This window comes from Heteronotia binoei, chromosome 1 (genome assembly GCF_032191835.1).
Source record: "Heteronotia binoei isolate CCM8104 ecotype False Entrance Well chromosome 1, APGP_CSIRO_Hbin_v1, whole genome shotgun sequence".
Classification (NCBI taxonomy): domain Eukaryota; kingdom Metazoa; phylum Chordata; class Lepidosauria; order Squamata; family Gekkonidae; genus Heteronotia; species Heteronotia binoei.
Window position 1 is genome coordinate 244,582,496 of NC_083223.1, and position 18,508 is coordinate 244,601,003.

Consider the following 18,508-nt stretch of genomic DNA (forward strand, 5'->3'; position numbering starts at 1 on the left):
TTTATTTATCTCAGAAACAATAAGAGCAGGAACCTTGATTTAAAATAAAGTGACAGTGGTAATTCTCAGAATTCTGTATCTGGGAAGAACCATATACCAAACTCCATATACTGTGAAAGTGACAGACTTAGCACAGACGTCACCTTGCCCTACACAGGTCTGCTGAACAGCACTGGCACACAGAAAGAAGGAGAAGAACACAAACACTGAAGGAACTTAAAAACCCATTTCCAAAGAACAGATACTCCCTCCAAGTCACTTACAATGTTAATCTTTTTAGATAAGGCCCTAATTTTCATCAATTTCCTAACAAATGAGATGCATAGATTCTGTGGATGTATGGGAAGAATGTTCATTAACTAATTGCAATTGCATGCTGTCTGAAGTGATCTAGAACCATTTGTCCTGACAAGAGCTGTTCCTGAAACCTGTATTTAGCATCATAGACATATGCTTTTCAAGCAGTGTTAGTCTGATCAGGAGCCACTGTCGCACAGTTAGAGCACTGGATGAGGACTGTGAAGACTCAGCTCCACCACTGTGCCCTGAATCTGAGACCAATTTCGTACTCGCCTTACGCCACTCTCTCGTTCGTCTTCTCAGCGTGGTGTCCTTCCCATTTCCCACTATCTGTGCTGGAGCTGCAGCAAGGATTGGCGTTTTCATGCAGCAAACGGAAACTGGTTTTTAACGGTTTCTGTTTGCTGTGCAAAAATGCCGATGCTTGCTGCAGCCCTGGCACAGATAGTGGGAAATCAGGACACCACACTGAGAAGACGAATGTGAAAGCGGCATATAGTGAGTGCAAAATTGGTCTCAGATTCAGGGCACAGCGGTGGAGCTGAGCCTTCACAGTCCTCATCCAGTGCTCTAAATGTGCAACAGTGGCTCCTGATCAGACTAACACTGCTTGAAAAGCATATGTCTATGATGCTAAATACTGAAATCGGTATCAGTGTTCAACCAGAAGAGATGAAGAGCATGCATCTCTGCCCAACTACAGAATGCAAATTGTACACCTGGCTTTGGAATTATGTGGGAAAGAAAGAGGAGGATTAACCCTTCTGTTTAGGTTATTGAAATTGATATACAGCAATGCTGTTAGTATTTTAAAGGGGGAAAGATGTAGAATATTTTTTTTCCCTTTAAAAAGCTGATAACAAAACAGGGAACCTGGTTTCAATTAACAGAAAGGAGTGGAGGCTGACAGGTTAATCCTCCTCTCCCTTCCCACGACAATTTGAGGCTGCAGGAACATTTTATGGATGGACATAGACATGATGTTTGTCCCGTCTGTTTTCACCCTCACTGTATATTAGACCAGTCATTCTCTCAACCTACCTCATAGAGTTGTTCTGCAGATAAAATGGAAGAAAGGAAAGCTGTCTATGCCATTTTGAGTTCTTGGGGGAAAGCAGGATAGAAAATGCAATAGATAGATTTCTTGATGCTGTTGTTTTCATATAATGAGATACCTCCTTGAGTGTGGATGGGAAGGTGGTCTCTTGCAGAGAGAACTCTGTCACACACTGGAACGTAATGGTGAGAATGATGCCCAAACACCCCAGGTGTACACGGGCTGCTTGGAGAAGTTCAGGATTCATGGATTCAGAGCACTCCAGAATTTCCCCAGAAGCCGTCAACAGTGTCAAAGCTACTACCTGCCATGGGAAGACAGAAGGAAAACAAGCACGTTTTAGTCTAGGAGTCAGTCAAACCATTACATTTTCAAATTCAGTTTTGCCTTGAAGTTCACCTATGGGCTGGTTGGAATGTGTGTGCCTATAGCTTGCAGTATTTCCAAATGTGCAATCATGGATATATTGCAACAATAAAGATCTAACGGTTTGCCCTTGTCCCAAATCCGGAAGCTGCAGCTAGTGCAGGATGTGTCAGCCAGACTGCTATTGGGGCTCTCCATGCGGAAGTACATACAGCACGGGCTGCAAAAACTGTACTACCTGCCTGTGGCATACCACATTCGCTACAAGGTGCTGGTCATAACCTTTAAAGCCTTATATGGCCTGGGACCTGTCTACCTTAGAGTCCACCTCTCCCCACTTTGATCAGGATCTCAAAATTTGTCATCTATCCAAGGGCTGAGGGAGGCAAGACTTAAAACAACACATGAAAGAGCCTTCTCTGTTGCCGCCCCTTACTGGAGGAACCAACTTCCAGAAAATTTAATTTTTAGATTTATATCCCGCCCTATCTTGCAAGCGGGCTCAAGGCGGCTTACAATAAAAGAACAGAGTTAAAATAATATCATAAAAACACACAGGAGCAGCACAGTAAACAACCTTACAGACATAGGTGGTAAACAGCATGCGGCTGGTGGTTAACAGCATAACATAACAACATAATGGTGAAATGCTGGGGGAAGCGATGACTTTCAAAGGATGCCCACAGGATTAATTAAAAGCACGGCGGAAAAGCTCCATCTTACAGGCCCAGCAAAACCTGGATAAGTCCCACAGGGCCCGGATCTCCAACGGGAGCTCATTTCACCAGGTAAGGGCCCGGACAGAAAAGGCCCTGGTCCTCATTGAAGCCAGCTGGGTGTCATTAGGACCAGGGACTATGAAAAGATGTTGAGCAGCAGACTTCAGAGCCTTGGGGTGGGAGGGAGGTTCATATAGGGAGAGGTGGTCCCGAAGATATGCAGGCCCCTGGCTGTAAAGGGCTATAAGGGCCAGTTAAATGTTAGAGCTTTGCGGGACCTTGCCCAGTTCTGCAAAGCCTGCAAGACCATGCTATTCCATGTTGTGTTCAAGTGTTAACTATTATTGGAACTAGCTGAAATTGTAACATGGGGAACAGCAACCAATGTCAGTGCCTTCCATTGACTGGAAATCCAACTCAGAGGAGATGTGAGGCAAAATTGTTGTGTACACAAGGTTTATAGCTAGGGCTGCCAAGTGCAATTCAAGAAATATCTGGGGACTTTGGGGGTGGAGCCAGGAGACATTGGAGGCGGAGCCAGGAACAAGGGTGTGACAAACATAATTGAACTCCAAGAGAGTTCTGACCATCACATTTAAAAGGACAGCACACCTTTTTAAATGTCTTCCTTCCATAGGAAATAATGAAGGATAGGGGCACCTTCTTTTGGGGCTCATAGAATTGGACCCCCTGGTCCAATCATTTTGAAACTTGGAGTGTACTTTGGGGAGGGGCACTAGATACTGTACTGAAAATTTGGTGCCTCTACCTCAAAAAACAGTTCCACCAGAGTCCCCGAAACCTCCAGATCAATTCCCTATTATACCCTATGAGAATTGATCTCCACATAGGGAATAATGAAGTGCTCAGCAGACGTTTCCCTCCCCCCCACCCTGTTTCTGGCGACTCTGAAGCAGGGGATTGGCCTCTCTACTCACAAGTTGCTGCCAGCTTCTTCACAGCAACACAGACACACCATCCCAAGAGGAAGCCTTTCAATCGGAGACTGAAGCCTCCGGAGGTGCAAAGGCACATGGTCCTTTGGGGGCGGGGCTTCCCCCCACCGGCCAGCTGACTGGGGGCAGGAAGGAGTCTGGGAAAGTGGAAGAACCCCTGCTGGGACCTGGGGATTGGCAAGCCTATTTATAACTATGCAAACATGAAAAGAGGTTGTATTCTGCCAAAGCCATGAATGTGTGAATCTGCCATGGACTGACACTGCTCTCATTTGGTTCTGCTTCCATGATGGTTTGGCACACTGGAAATGGTTCAATTATCATGCTGAATCTCATTCACATTACACTGCTGATTTGCACATGTAAAATGGTATCCTAATTTTAATACTACCTAGTTAAATTCACTACATACAGCAGTCTACAACATGCTCACAAACTTAGGAAATGAGGAAGGATAAAGGGAAAGAACATAAAAACAACGAGTGCAATGCAGAATACTTTCCAGGCTGTATTATTCCAGGCGCATTTCTACTCAGTAAGTACCACTGAATTCAAATGGTTTACTTTGGGGGACTGGGCTTTGTATCTTAACTATTCTCTCTCTCTCTCTCGGCTTGGCTTCGCGAACGAAGATTTAAGAAGGGTGCAATAGTCCACGTTTGCTGCAGGCTCGCTGGTGGCTGACCAGACCAATGCGGGACAGGCAGGTCTGGCCACAGTAGCTGCAGGGAAAAGTCTGATTTGGGGTTGGTGCTGTAGCAGTGCGATTCTTCCTCAATCTCCTTTTGTCCTCAAGACCAGCTATGCGTGCGTTCTCAAAGGAAGAGACAGCCTGGTGGATGGTGTGCCTCCATGCTTTGCGATCTGAGGCTAGGTCAGACCACTGGTGATGGTTGATGTGACAGGTGCTAAGGGATTTCTTCAAGGAGTCCTTGTACCTCTTCTTTGGTGCCCCTCTATTTCGATGGCCGGTGGAGAGTTCGCCATACAGGGCAATCTTGGGAAGGCGGTGGTTTTCCATCCTAGAAATATGCCCTGCCCAGCGCAGCTGCGTCTTCAACAGCAGTGCCTCGATGCTGGTAACCTCTGCCCGCTTGAGGACTTCAGTGTTGGTCACAAAGTCACTCCAGTGGATGTTGAGGATGGTGCGAAGGCAGCGCTGATGAAAGCGCTCAAGGAGTCGCAGGTGATGACGGTATAAAACCCACGATTCGGAGCCATAGATGAGGGTTGTCATCACAACAGCTTTGTAAACATTGATCTTTGTGCTATTCTATTGTGCTTTGTGCTAACTATTCTAATGTGATGAAAAGAACTTATGCTTAACTCCATTGCATAGAGATCAGTGGGATTTAAAACTGCTAATTTTGGCTGAATTGGTCCTTGGATTTTACTTGATATTGAAAGGTAGAATAGCATGAAAATAAAGGCATCCACAGCCTAGCATATTCACACACCATCTGCCTCAGTGCTGATGAATTCACTTTAAGATGACAGAATACAGAAGTCAAGGCAAGCTCTGGGATTTAAAAAAAATTATAAATTAAAAATAATAAATTGCCTTCTCTTGCCCTTAGTGTCATGCAACCAAAACTAATTGGTTATGTTATTATGAGAAACCATCCCATTCTCTACACGCTCCAAGACTGGATAGGGCCAGCTATGTGACTTGGAAGGAGGAAAAGCAGCAGGGGAAACCCAGAAAGTGGTTAAAGTGTGGAACTTGCTGCCAGAGGATGTAGTGAAGGCCACAGCCATAGACAACTCTAAAAGGGAATTAGATAGATTCATGGAGAGCAAGTCCATCAGCAGCTACTAGCTATGGCAACTAAAGGGAACATCCACATTCAGAGGCACTAAACCTCTGAATCAGAGTGTCATGAGGCTACATCAAGGGAATGTCTGTTGTTGGCTGTCTAGAGGAACTGGTTGGCCACTGTGTGAGAGAGGATGCTGGATTAGATGAACCACTGGTCTGATCCAGCAGGGTTTACTCTGTGTTCTTATGCTCTTTAAGGCAGCAAGCAGCATTAAGAAAAAGGGAACAGTCACCCAAAGTATTGGGAGGGGATTACTATGGCTACCTTTGATCCCCATTAGTATGGCTACCTATAAACCAAACTGGAAGTGGAGAGTACATAGTGTGGCCCTGCTATAAATCGGTAAGCAGATTTCAATTTTTTTTTCAAATTATGGTTCAGCTGAGAAACATATGAGGTGTTGGTATGGTTGGACTTCCCATTTTCCATTTTTGTTACAACCTGCAGACCTGAATTGACAACTAAAGCCTGGGAGGTGGGTGAGGGGACATGATCCAGTTGGCTGGCTGAAATGAAACAGATCTTGCATGTGTCTAGGTTGCCAACAGGCCTGGAGAAAAATGTCTTATCCCTTTAACATTTTATTAAGTTATGTACATTATTTATCATCCACATTTCTCACAAGGATACAAAGTATATCGCACACAGTAATAAAGGCTTAATGTGTGGTAAAGTGCAAGCGAAGCTTTTTGGGTCAGAGAGGTAAATGATATCACAGGATAAATGACATCCTGTTGGAACAAGACCAGGGCTTTTTTTTTTGTAGCAGGAACGCCTTTGCATATTAGGCCACATGACCCTGATGTAGCCAATCCTCCAAGAGCTTACAGGGCTCTTAGTACAGGGCCTACTGTAAGCTCCAGGAGGATTGGCTACATCAGGGGTGTGTGACCTAATATGCAAAGGAATCTTTCTCCAGGCAGATGGCAACCCTATAAATGCCCAGAAGGACAGGTGATCTCCTGGGAGCCCCACATGTACCCCCCTGAGCTACAGTGCAGAATAGAGACAGGATCTGATATGAAATACACTAGGAAATGCTAAATTTAGCTGTTTGTGATGGGGTGATGAGGTGATCTCTGATCTTTGAAAGCTTATGTGGGAAGAAATGTTGTTAGCCTGTAAGTAGGTAATGGACTCTTTTTTGTTTTGCTGCCACAGACTTCATTTATACTCTGCCTTACATCATTCTCCTCTCCTCCATTGTATCCTCACAACAACCTTGTGAGGTAGGTTAGGCTGAGAGTATTTAACTGGCCCAAGGTCACCCAGAAAGCTTCCATGGCAAAGTGAAGATTTGAACCTGGGTCTCCCAAATCATTGTCTGACACTCTGGCCACTATACTATAACAACTCTGATGCTAGTATGGTTCTCTCTGGGAAATGCTGGCTGGGTTACATTTTTGCTGCCAATCCTTTGTGTGAATCTGGACAATATTTCTCTTTTCATATTCAGCAACAATCTACAACCCAGTTGTAGGACTCAAATCGCTCCTTGTTTGAAATGCACAAAACCTTCCAGTCATCTTTTTCATACTCTTGCTTGCTTACAAAGCTGTTTCCAGCAGATGGCGCCAGCGGGCTTTCACCCCAACCCTTCCAGGGAAGCTGCTACCCAAATTTCTTCCTATCTCCATACCCCTCCCTGCTTACTTTCTACACCCCTCCTGCCAGCTTGAATGAAAATTACTTTTCAGGGTCTTGACTGCTGTGTTTGGAGGCTCAAGGTGAAGCAGAGTGTTAGTTTGACTGAATTCCTCCAGAACCATTTTAGTTCCAGCTGTGGCTTTCTCCATTTGAGAAGGGGAGGTAGAGAAAGCATAAAACAGGACAAGGAAGAATTCAAAGCTGAGCGACCTTGAACAAGGTGCTGAGCCTTTATTTCTTGCCTCCCCCCACAGGTAATTTTCTCAGGTCAAAGAGGTTCAAACTAGAAAACAAGCTTGAGGGAAATCGCATAGAAAAGCAATAGAACTGGTCTATCACTCTGCAAAGTTTGCAGCTGTGGTTTTTGTCATTTCCTTCTGTAGCTATTTACTGTTCTGCTTGCGTGGCACAGACAGTTGTTCGTCTCCTCAAAAAACAGACACAAGGCAGGTAATGCAATGTCATCCCCCCCAGCCTTCCGCTTAACTGAAGCTGCCTCTGCTTCGTGTAAAGTCCTGCAGAATTATATCTTACTTTTAACTTGTCAAGGACCTTCATACCTTCCCCATCAATATGGATTTGGGGGCATAAACAGGGTTGCCAACTCTGGCTTAGGAAATTATTGGAGTTTGGGGTGCAGTGCCTGGGTGGGACAGCCGTTGGGGAGACAGCTCAACTGGAATGTGATGTCACTCTAGGACTTCAGTTGCTCTTAGACTCTATGGTATACCATACAGTCTCCCCTCCAAAGCTGCCATTTCCTCCAGGGGAAACTGGTCTTCAGTTTGGAGCTCAGTGGTAATCCTGGGAGAACTTTTACAGACATTTTACAGACAGCTCAGTGGTAATCCTGGGAGAACATTTTACAGACATTTTAGTATCTGGTTTCCAACAGTGGCCAGCTAGATACTTCCAGGATACCTGCAGGCAGAGCATAAAAGCAAGAGCACTCCTCCATTGGATGCTTCCAGCCCTTAATCATCAGATATAGTTGGAAAAGGGCCTGTGGCTGAGCATCTGCTTCATGTGCCGAAGGTCCCAGGTTCAATCCCTAGCATCTCCTGCTAAAAGTCCAGGTAGGAGGTGATGTGGAAGACCTCCATCTCCGAACCTGGAGAGCCGCTGCCAATCTGAGTACACAATACTGACTTGATGGGCTAAGGGTCTCATTTACTGTAAAACAACTGAATATGTTCATGTGTGTTCATAGAGAAGTTTCCAGGTCCTCAGCATCTTCAGGTAAAAGGTCTCATGTGGCAAGTGCTAGGGAAACAGCCAGAGACTCTGAAAGGCTGCTGCCAGTCAGAAACAACAATATCAGGCTAGATGGACCAGTGTCATTGCGTTAAGGGAGCTTTGCTTTCTATGTTCAAAGGTATGTTGCCTCTGAACATGGCAATTCCATTTAGTTATCTAGGCTAAAAGATTTTGCTTCTCTGTGGATTTGAATCAATGTACTACACGTTATGCAAATATATGTGACAAAACTCTGGCCAGTTTTCAAAAATGGAAAACAGCCAACAAACACTGGAATTTCTAGCAATGTTTGGGCAACGTAGTGACAGGGTTCTAAGTTTTCTCTGGCAGGCTATTTTTTGCATTTAAAAACAAATTTCACCCCACATGTCTGCTTTCCACAGAAGGGTGTATTGAAAGATGAACTTTGAGGAGAAGAAGCCCCAACCTTTTAAAGCCATTGGGTGCTTTTGGAATTCTGACACCAAGTGGTGGCTATAAAATGGCTGTCACAAAATGCCACTGCGGGAGGCAAAGCCACACACAGATGAAGCCCGAGTGTACATGGCACCCACAGGCATGTCACCAAAATCACCTCTCTCTAAAATCAGCTTCCATGCCAGAGGACTGTTTACATCAGTTTTTAAAATGGGAACCAGAGGGGGATCCAAGGAATTTCTAGTGCTGCCAACTTGATTTGATAATAAATCTGTGAATTTTTTTTTAAAAGTGCTGCCAAGTCATGGCTAACTTATGGTGACCCTGTGGATTTTTCAAGGCAAGAGATGTTCAGAGGTGGTTTGCCATTGCCTGCCTCTGTGTCATGATCTTGGTATTCCTTGGAGGTCCCCCTAGCCTGCTTAGCTTCTGAGATCTGATGAGACTGGGCGAGTCAGGCCAGGGAAAGCCTAATGCCTTCTACAGGTAAATTAACTGTTATTAAACACAGAATTATTAAGTACATTGAGGAACAGTCTGCTGAGGGAAAATTAAGCACGGTCTGTGCAAAAGGAAATCCTGTCTCATCAGCTTTCTGGAGTTCTCTGAGCATGTTAATAAGCATGTGGATAAGGGTGATATGGTAGACATTATATACCTGGAATAAAAAAAAAACTTTTGACAAGGTTCTTCTATAAAGACTTCTGGGTGAGCTTAGCAGTCATGGGAAGAGGACAGGTTCTCTCATGGATTAAAAATTGGTTAAAAGAAAAGAACCAGAGATTCTTGCAATGGAGGGAAGTGAACAGTAGGATCCCATGAGGACCAGTTATTGGGACCAGTGCTATTTAATTTGGTCATAAATTAAAAATTGTTCATAAATAGAATTGAGGATGAGCAGTGTAGTGGCCAAATTTGCAGGTGATACAAAACAAAGATGAAAATCAAGGCAGATTATGAGGAATAACAAAATGATCTCTATAAACTGAATGAGTGGGCAACAACATAGTAAATGAAGTTCATTATTGGGTAAGTGTAAGGTAATTCACACTGGAATAATTCTTTTAAAACCCCTAACTGTAAATATATACTAAAGGGGTTTGTGCTGTCCAAGACTGAGAAAGAAAAAGACCTGGATGTTCCACTGGATGAAGATAATCATGAAAATGTCAACTCAGTATGGGACAGGGTTGTGGGTTTTTTTTTTTTAAAGGCAAACTCCATGCTGGCATTGAAAAGAATGAGACCAAAAATAAAACAACAGATCTGGAAGAAGAAGATAATGAAAATTATGGAGCTGGAGACTCTAGGACTTTTCAGTTTAGATGAAAGTCAGCTAATGAGGAGATATGATATTTATATAAATTATTAATGGGGTAGAGAAAGCAGATAGAGAGAGCTTTTGCTGTTTCTCAGAGGTACCAGTGAAGCTGATGAGCAATAGAGTCAGGACAGAGAAAACAAAGTACAATAGAAGTTCTGTTCTCTGGCTCTTGGTTGTCCAGAATAAGAACATAAGAGAAGCCATGTTGGATCAGGCCAATGGCCCATCCAGTCCAACACTCTGTATCACACAGTGGCCAATATATATATATATGTGTGTGTGTGTATACACATATACACACACAGTGGCTAATAGCCACTGATGGACCTCTGCTCCATTAAGAATTAAAACCAAATACTCAATTAACAGGCATTGCCCAGAAAACAAGTTCTGCTCCCTCAGTCGCAATACTGCATCTTTGACAGCCAGTACTGCCATCCTTGGGTGCCTCCTTCTCCCTCAGCCTGCCTAAAGCAGTTAGGAGCCAGCTTTGCTGAAGGGCTCTGAGCAACATGCCTGCTGGTCTGCCTTTTGCTGTAAGATGGCTCCCTGGGTTGAGCAGCAGGAAGGGCAGGTCCTGCCAGGCAGGTGGACAGTTGCTGTGGGGTAGAGTTTGGTTACTACAGATACCTTTAAGTAGTGGGCAGAACAATCAACTTGAGTGTCCAGTGTATGACATAACATCTCAGAGAGGTCTGAGAGAGAGAAGAGCAGAGCAGCTCTGAGATAAGCTGAGACAGCTGAGTTGTGGAAGCTGGGGAACTGCTGTTTGTTTGGTTGAGTGGGCTGAAGGTGAAGGTGATTGAAAGTGATTGGTGCTGATTGATTAGGAGTGGCTGTGCTCCCCACACTCTTTGCATTTTAAGCTGCGCCTTGTCAAAGGCATGAGACTTTGGCGCGAGCCGAAGGGCGAGAGCTAAAGGGCTCTTGGCCTGGGGGCTCTGTAAGGACCAGGAACCCAGATCCCTAATTTCCTTGTTCTCCCAATAAAATAAGTTGACCTTAAAGAAGGGGAGCCACTTAAACAAACAGGATTTGAAGAGGACTGTATATTTTACAAAAAAAAAAAGCTATCATGAAGGTAGAATGCCAGTCCAGGGGGGGGGGGGCTTTCCAGTGTTTTGCACTGAGTGTCACATGTATGACTATCTGCCCACAGGACAGAAGTCTTGGGTGTGTGCTCGATGCAAGGAGCTCCTGGTCCTCAGGGAACGAGTTCGTACCCTTGAGGCCAAGGTGACTGACCTGGAGAAGAAGACTCTCGGGCATGTATTAGATGAGCCCCACTCTGAATGTGGCAGCCCCATTGCTGCCAGGGAGCATGAGGGTCGAGAGGGAACAGGGCACCGTGCTGAGGATAAGGGGAATGCGCCCTCAGTAGGGACCTCTTCTTCAGTTGGTGAGTGGGTATCCTTTCGCGCCAAGAAACCATCCCTGGGCAGGGGGGTGGGGTCTTGGTATTTGGTGATTCGATCCTTAGGCAAGTAGACAGCTGGGTGGCAAAACTGTATGGCTGTACTGAGTGTATGGTGACTTGCTTTGCGAAGGTAGCGGACATTATGTGTGTTGTAGATAGGCTGATAGACAGGGCTGGGGAGGAGCCAGTGGTCGTGGTGCATGTTGGCACCAATGATGTGGGGAAATGCAGTCGTGAGGTCTTGGAGGAAAAATTTAGACTGCTAGGCAGGACACTTAAGTCCAGGACCTCCAAGGTAGTCTTCTCAGAAGTGCTACCTGTTCCACCTGCAGGGCAGGAGAGACAGGCACAAATTAGAAGTCTCAATGTGTGGATGAGACAATGGTGTAAGAAGGAAGGGTTTAAGTTTGTTAGGCACTGCGACGCTTTCTGGAACAAGCGGGAGCTGTACAAAAGAGATGCTCTCCACTTGTCCCCAGATGGAACCAGGCTGCTGGCGCTTAAAATCAAAAAGGTGGCAGAGCAGTTTTTAAACTAAATCTTGGGGGAAAGCCGACAGGAGATGAAATGTCTCTGGTTCAGGAGGACTCATCTCAAAGAGATGAAGGGTTAGCTGTTACTTTTCTACCGGGTAATGGATCAGAGTTGTCCACTGTGATGGTGACAAACAGTATGGACTGTCTGCCAAAGTCTCGAGGCGGCAGGAGGAAGGCGGCAGACCCCCCCACTCCCTGCCCAGGGATGGTTTCTTGGCACGAAAGGAAATTATAGATGTTTGTATGCAAATGCTAGAAGTGTTCAAAGTAAAATTGGTGAATTGAAATGCTTAGTGTTGGGAGAAAACATAGACATTGTGGGAATTTCAGAAACTTGGTGGAATGAGGAGAATCAGTGAGACACGGTGATTCCTGGATATAAGTTATATCGGAAGGATATGGAGGGAAGGGTTGGAGGTGGGGTGGCTCTGTATGTCAGAGAGGTCCAGTAAGACTGAGGTCAGAGAATTAGATTCCCTTCTAGAAATGCTTTGGGTTGAAATAGAGGGCCCAAAAGAAAATTTAACTATGGGAGTTTGTTATCACCCACCAAATCAAAATATAAAGGACGATTATAATATGATGGAAGGATTAAAGATAGCAGCTAAGCGTAAAAACTGTGTCGTAATAGGTGATTTTAACTACCTGCAGATAGATTGGGTCAATATGTGTTCAGGTCGAGAGAAAGAGATTGAGTTTCTTGATGCTCTCAGTGACTGTGCTATGGAGCAGATGGTCTCAGAACCTACCAGGGATGGGGCGATCCTAGATTTGGTCCTAAGTAATGCCCAAGACTTGGTGAGAGATGTAAAAGTGATCGCACTGCTTGGGAGCAGTGACCATAACGTTATTGATTTCACCATTTGTATAAATAGGGAGTTGCCCCAAAAGACCGGCACAACCACGTTTAACTTTAAAAGGGGTAAATACACTGAGATGAGGATGCATGTGAAGAGAAAACTGAAAGGAAAGGTAAATACGGTCAAAACCCTCAGGGAAGCTTGGAGGCTATTTAAAACTACACTCCTAGAAGCTCAGATAAAATATATACCACAAGTTAGGAAAGGCGCAAACAGGTATAAGAAAAGGCCTGTGTGGTTAACAAACAAAGTAATGGAAACTGTAAAAGGTAAGAAGGACTCCTTTAAGTGGTGGAAAACCAGTCCAAATGAGATTAATAAAAGGGAACACAGGCTGTGGCAAATCAATTGCAAGACTGTGATCAGGCAGGCAAAAAGGGACTATGAGAAGCATATTGCAAAAAACATAAAGACTAACAATAAACATTTCTTCAAATATATTAGAAGTAGGAAACCAGCCAGGGAGGCAGTGGGACCCTTGGATGACGAAGGGATAAAAGGATTTGATGAGGAACTTTATCAAAAGCTTTCTGGAAGTCAAGGTAAACAACATCTACTGGGTCTCCTTTGTCCACATGTTTGTTCACCCCCTCAAGGAAATGTAACAGGTTAGTGAGGCAAGATCTTCCCTTACAGAACCCATGCTGAGTCTTCCTCAATAACCCGTGTTCATCAATGTGCCTACTCATTCTGTCCTTGATAATGGTTTCTACCAACTTTCCTGGTATTGAAGTCAGACTGACTGACCTGTAATTTCCCGGATCTCCTTTGGAACCCTTTTTAAAGATGGGGGTGACATTTGCTATCTTCCAGTCCTCAGGAACGGAGGCAGATTTCAATGAAAGATTACAGATTTTTGTTAGAAGATCCACAAATTCAACTTTGAGTTCTTTCAGAGCTCTTGGATGTATGCCATCCGGACCTGGTGACTTATTAGTTTTTAATTCGTCTATCAGTTGTAGGACCTCCTCTCTTGTCACCTCAATCTGACTCAAACCTTTCAACACCCCTTCCAAAATGAGTGGTTCTGGAGCGGGCAAACACTTCTCATCTTCCACAGTGAAGACGGAGGCAAAAAACACATTCAGCTTCTCAACCATTTCCCTATCCTCCTTCAGTATCATAATGCCCCTGTATAAATCGATGGTGCGGTCTCATCTGAAGTACTGTGTGCAGTTCTGGTCGCCGCACCTCAAAAAGGATATTATAGCATTGGAGAAAGTCCAGAAAAGGGCAACTAGAATGATTAAAGGGTTGGAACACTTTCCCTATGAAGAAAGGTTGAAACGCTTGGGGCTCTTTAGCTTGGTGAAATGACGACTGCGGGGTGACATGATAGAGGTTTACAAGATAATGCATGGGATGGAGAAAGTAGAGAAAGAAGTACTTTTCTCCCTTTCTCACAATACAAGAACTCGTGGGCATTCGATGAAATTGCTGAGCAGTCGGGTTAAAATGGATAAAAGGAAGTACTTTTTCACCCAAAGGGTGATTAACATGTGGAATTCACTGCCACAGGAGGTGGTGGCGGCCACAAGCATAGCCAGCTTCAAGAGGGGATTGGATAAAAATATGGAGCAGAGGTCCATCAGTGGCTATTAGCCACAGTGTGTGTGTGTGTGTATGTGTGTGTGTGTATTTTTATATATATATATATATATATATATATATATATATATATATATATATATATATATATATATATATATAAATTTTTGTCCACTGTGTGACACAGAGTGTTGGACTGGATGGACCATTGGCCTGATCCAACATGGCTTCTCTTATGTTCTTATGTTTAAGGCTGACAATTAAGAAATGGAAATCATTAAAAATTTTCTGTTCCTTGGCTCCACCATCAACCAAAATGAGAAACTGTAGCCAAGAAAGAGATTGGGACTGGAAAGGGCAGCCATGAAGGAGCTAGAAAAGATCTTTAAATGTTAGGATGTGTCACTGGCGGCCAAGCCTGAACTCTCTCTAAAAGCTAAAATGATGAAACTGAGGCTATTGTACTTTGATCACGTGATGAGAAGGCATTGGAAAAGACAATAATGCTTGGAAGAACTGACAGCAGTAGGAAAAGAGGAAGCTGCAACATGAGATGGATTGACTCAATCAAGAAAGCCAGGACTCTCAGTTTGCAAGACCTCAGCAAGGCAACAGGATGTTTGGGAGGTTGTTAATTCATAGTGTCCCCATGACTTGGAAGTGACTTGCTGTTAGGTAACATGAACACATATGGTGTATTAATTAGCCAGGAACCCCCTTTTCCCAGGAGTAACAGATAACAAAGTTTGGCTGTACTTCTTTACTGCATGAGTAATTAAATTGTGGGATTCAATGCCACTGAAAGTAGCAACAGTCCAGAGCATAGATGTCTTTAAAAGAGGGTTAGACTGATTCATGAAGGAGAGGTCCACCAGTGGCTACTAGCCATGGTGATTTAAGGAACCTCCATATACAGAGGCACAAACCTCAGAATAAGAGGGCCAGGAAGTTTCCACCTCCATGTCCAGTTTATTGGTTTTCCAAGGCCACTGGTGGGTCACTGTGGTGTCAAGAATGGTTCTTGCAATGTCTTGTTTCCAGGTATTGCTTGCCATGAGTGTATTCATTTTGGTCTAGGCCACATTTAGATGTACTCTTGTACACTAGATCGTTCGCTTGCTAATCTATTTTATTATGCCTGTAACAAGCACAAGTAACCTTTTCTACCCTGGGAATGTAGCACAGCCAGTATTTGAAGGTCAAGCGGCTTTATCTGCTACCCAGAGATTCCTATTTTAGCTTTTGTGAGAAACCTGCATCAGCTAGCTCAAAGCAGGGGGGGAAAAGGGATGCTTTTCATTGGTAGAGAAAAAAGGCACTTTTAGTTTGATCATGTAACAGCTGGGACCTAAGGGTCTGATCCAGCCAGGCTCTTCTTATGTTGGAAGGAAGGAAGGAAGGAAGGAAGGAAGGAAGGAAGGAAGGAAGGAAGGAAGGAAGGAAGGAAGGAAGGAAGGAAGGAAACTGGCATGTCAAGGGCTTAGCACTCCCATTTCTCTATCATGCTACCATTCAAATCACAGCCATCTGAAATGGAGTGTTACTTTAGATGAAAACAGATAGTTGAGCTTTGCTCCTAGTTTAGATAATTCCTTTGTCAGCTAGTCACCATCACCTTCTCTTGCAGAAGGGAATCCCATACATTAATAAGTACTAGCTTTTTTTGGTCCTGAATCTAATGCTAATCAGGTTTAATGGGTGGTCCCAAATTTTAATCTTATAGGAAGGAGAGAATAATTTCTCCACACTATTCAAAATGTCATAAACGTCAATATTGCCCCCTTAATTGTCATTTGTAAATGGATATACTTGTACTTACTTAATTCAAGAAGTAAAGAATTCTGCCTATAAAGTAGGATTTATAACAACTATAGCCTGAAGCCCACAAAAACAGGAACCAACAGAGGTGGCTGGGGAAACTCCATTACAGCAAGCCTATTTGAATCTTGTAGCATCAAAAAACATGTGTCATTAACTTGTGGAATTCACTGCCTTAGGATGCAGTGATGACCACAAGCTTAGATGGCTTTAAAAGGGGATTGGACAGCTGTAAGCCATGACAGATATATGGAGCTTTCATGTTCAGAGGCAGTACACCAGCTGCTTTGGATACTGTACCTCTGTTGGGTGCCTTCTTGACCATTTAGTTAGCTACTATGGGATACTGGATACTGGACTAGATGGATTTCTAACCTGATCAGTCTGGGTACTTCTAATGTCCTTGCATAGACTCAGGGGACATGTGAGTTTCCATGAAGCTAAATAAATAAATAAAATAAATAAATAAAAACTAATGTCGCCAGGTCCGGATGGCATACATCCAAGAGTTCTGAAAGAACTCAAAGTTGAACTTGTGGATCTTCTGACAAAAATATGTAATATTTCATTGAAATCTGCCTCCGTTCCTGAGGACAGAACCATCACCCCCGTTCCTGGGGACGGAACCATCACCCCCATCTTTTAAAAGGGTTAATAGGAAGCAGAGAGTGAGTATAAATGGGCAGTCTTTGCAGTGGAGGATGGTAAGCAGTGGGGTGCCACAGGGCTCAGTACTGGGTCCAATGTTCTTTAACTTGTTCATAAATGATTTGGAGTTGGGAGTAAGCAGTGAAGTGGAAAGGTTTGCAGATGACACTAAATTGTTCAGGGTGGTGAGAACCAGAGAGGATTGTGAGGCACTACAAAGCAATCTGTTGAGTCTGGGTGAGTGGGCGTCAACATGGCAGATGAGGTTCAGTGTGGTCAAGTGCAAAGTAATGCACATTGGGGCCAAAAATCCCAGCTACAAATACAAGTTGATGGGGTGCGAATTGGTAGAGACTGACCAAGAGAGAGATCTTGGGGTTGTGGTAGATAACTCACTGAAAATGTCAAGACAGTGTGCGATTGCAATAAAAAAAGAAATTGAAAACAAATCAGCCAGTAACACAATGCCCCTGTATAAATCGATGGTGCGGTCTCATTTGGAATACTGTGTACAATTCTGGTCACTGCACCACAAAAAGGATATTATAGCACTGGAAAAAGTGCAGAAAAGTGCAACTAGAAAGATTAAAGGGTTGGAACACTTTCCCTATGAAGAAAGGTTAAAACGCTTGGGGCTCTTTAGCTTGAAGAAACGTCGACTGCAAGGTGACATGATAGAGGTTTACAAGATTATGCATGGGATGGAGAAAGTAGAGAAAGAAGTCCTTTTCTCCCTTTCTCACAATACAAGAACTCGTGGGCATTCGATGAAATTGCTGAGCAGTCGGGTTAAAACGGATAAAAGGAAGTACTTCTTCACCCAAAGGGTGATTAACATATGGAATTCACTGCCACAGGAGGTGGTGGCGGCTACAAGCATAGCCAGCTTCAAGAGGGGGTTAGATAAAAATATGGAGCAGAGGTCCATCAGTGGCTATTAGCCACAGTGTGTGTGTATATATATATATAATTTTTTTGGCCACTGTGTAACACAGAGTGTTGGACTGGATGGGCCATTTGTCTGATCCAACATGTCTTCTCTTATGTTCTTAACCTGAAGTCACTGATGCATAGGAAGTTGGGTGGCACCGCTGTATGTATGATCCTGCTTCACATAATGGATTATTTGGTAGGTGCTGTAGCTCAGTAATATTCCCCTGCAGGCAAAGAATTTTAGGCTTAATATGGAGCATCTGTAGTTTAAAAAAATCTCAGGAACCAAGTGTTGGTAAAGTCAGACCTTTCTCTACATGACACTCTGAAAAGTGTTGCCACTGAACAGTCAGTGTTGGTGTAGATCCAGCAGTTCAAGAGCTGAGCCATAGCTCTGTAGTAGAACATCTGCTTTGCATGCAGAAGGTCCCAGGTTTAATCCCTGCTGCCTCCAGTTAGGAAGTATCAAGGTAGCCGATAATGTGAAAAACCTCTACATGAGACTCTGGTGAACCACCGCACAGGTAAAGACTGACCTTGATAGACTAGTGGTCTGATTCAGTGAAGCTTCATATGTCCATATGTTCAAGGAGCAATTCAACAGGAAAGAGGAAAACGATGCTTCTGTTCTCCTATTTCTATCCCCTTTAGTGACAATCCTGGAGTTCCTATTGGCTCAGTGGCAAGCCCAATAACAGAATGACAGCCTGCCCTTTCCACCGTCACCCTCCATTTCTTAGAATTTTCTCTGTTAAGTTATATCACAGGCTTGTTTTTGATGGCTGCTCATGAATTTTAAGTAATGTCGCTTCCCGAAAGGGAGAACCGCCAGCTCCTTTGTCTCTATTGATCTCCCACCCCCTTTTATTAGCCTTCTTTCTCCTT

At 43.9% G+C, this 18,508-nt stretch overlaps 1 protein-coding gene across 1 annotated transcript in view; it reads right to left on the bottom strand.

Annotated features, from left to right (window-relative positions):
- Positions 1-18,508, bottom strand: part of LOC132587593 (L-gulonolactone oxidase) — an 86,028-nt gene that overhangs the window by 37,704 nt on the left and 29,816 nt on the right. The window contains exon 6 of the mRNA XM_060259902.1: positions 1,476-1,661. Coding sequence (XP_060115885.1) covers positions 1,476-1,661 — 186 coding nt within the window. The remainder of the gene's footprint in view (positions 1-1,475; positions 1,662-18,508) is intronic.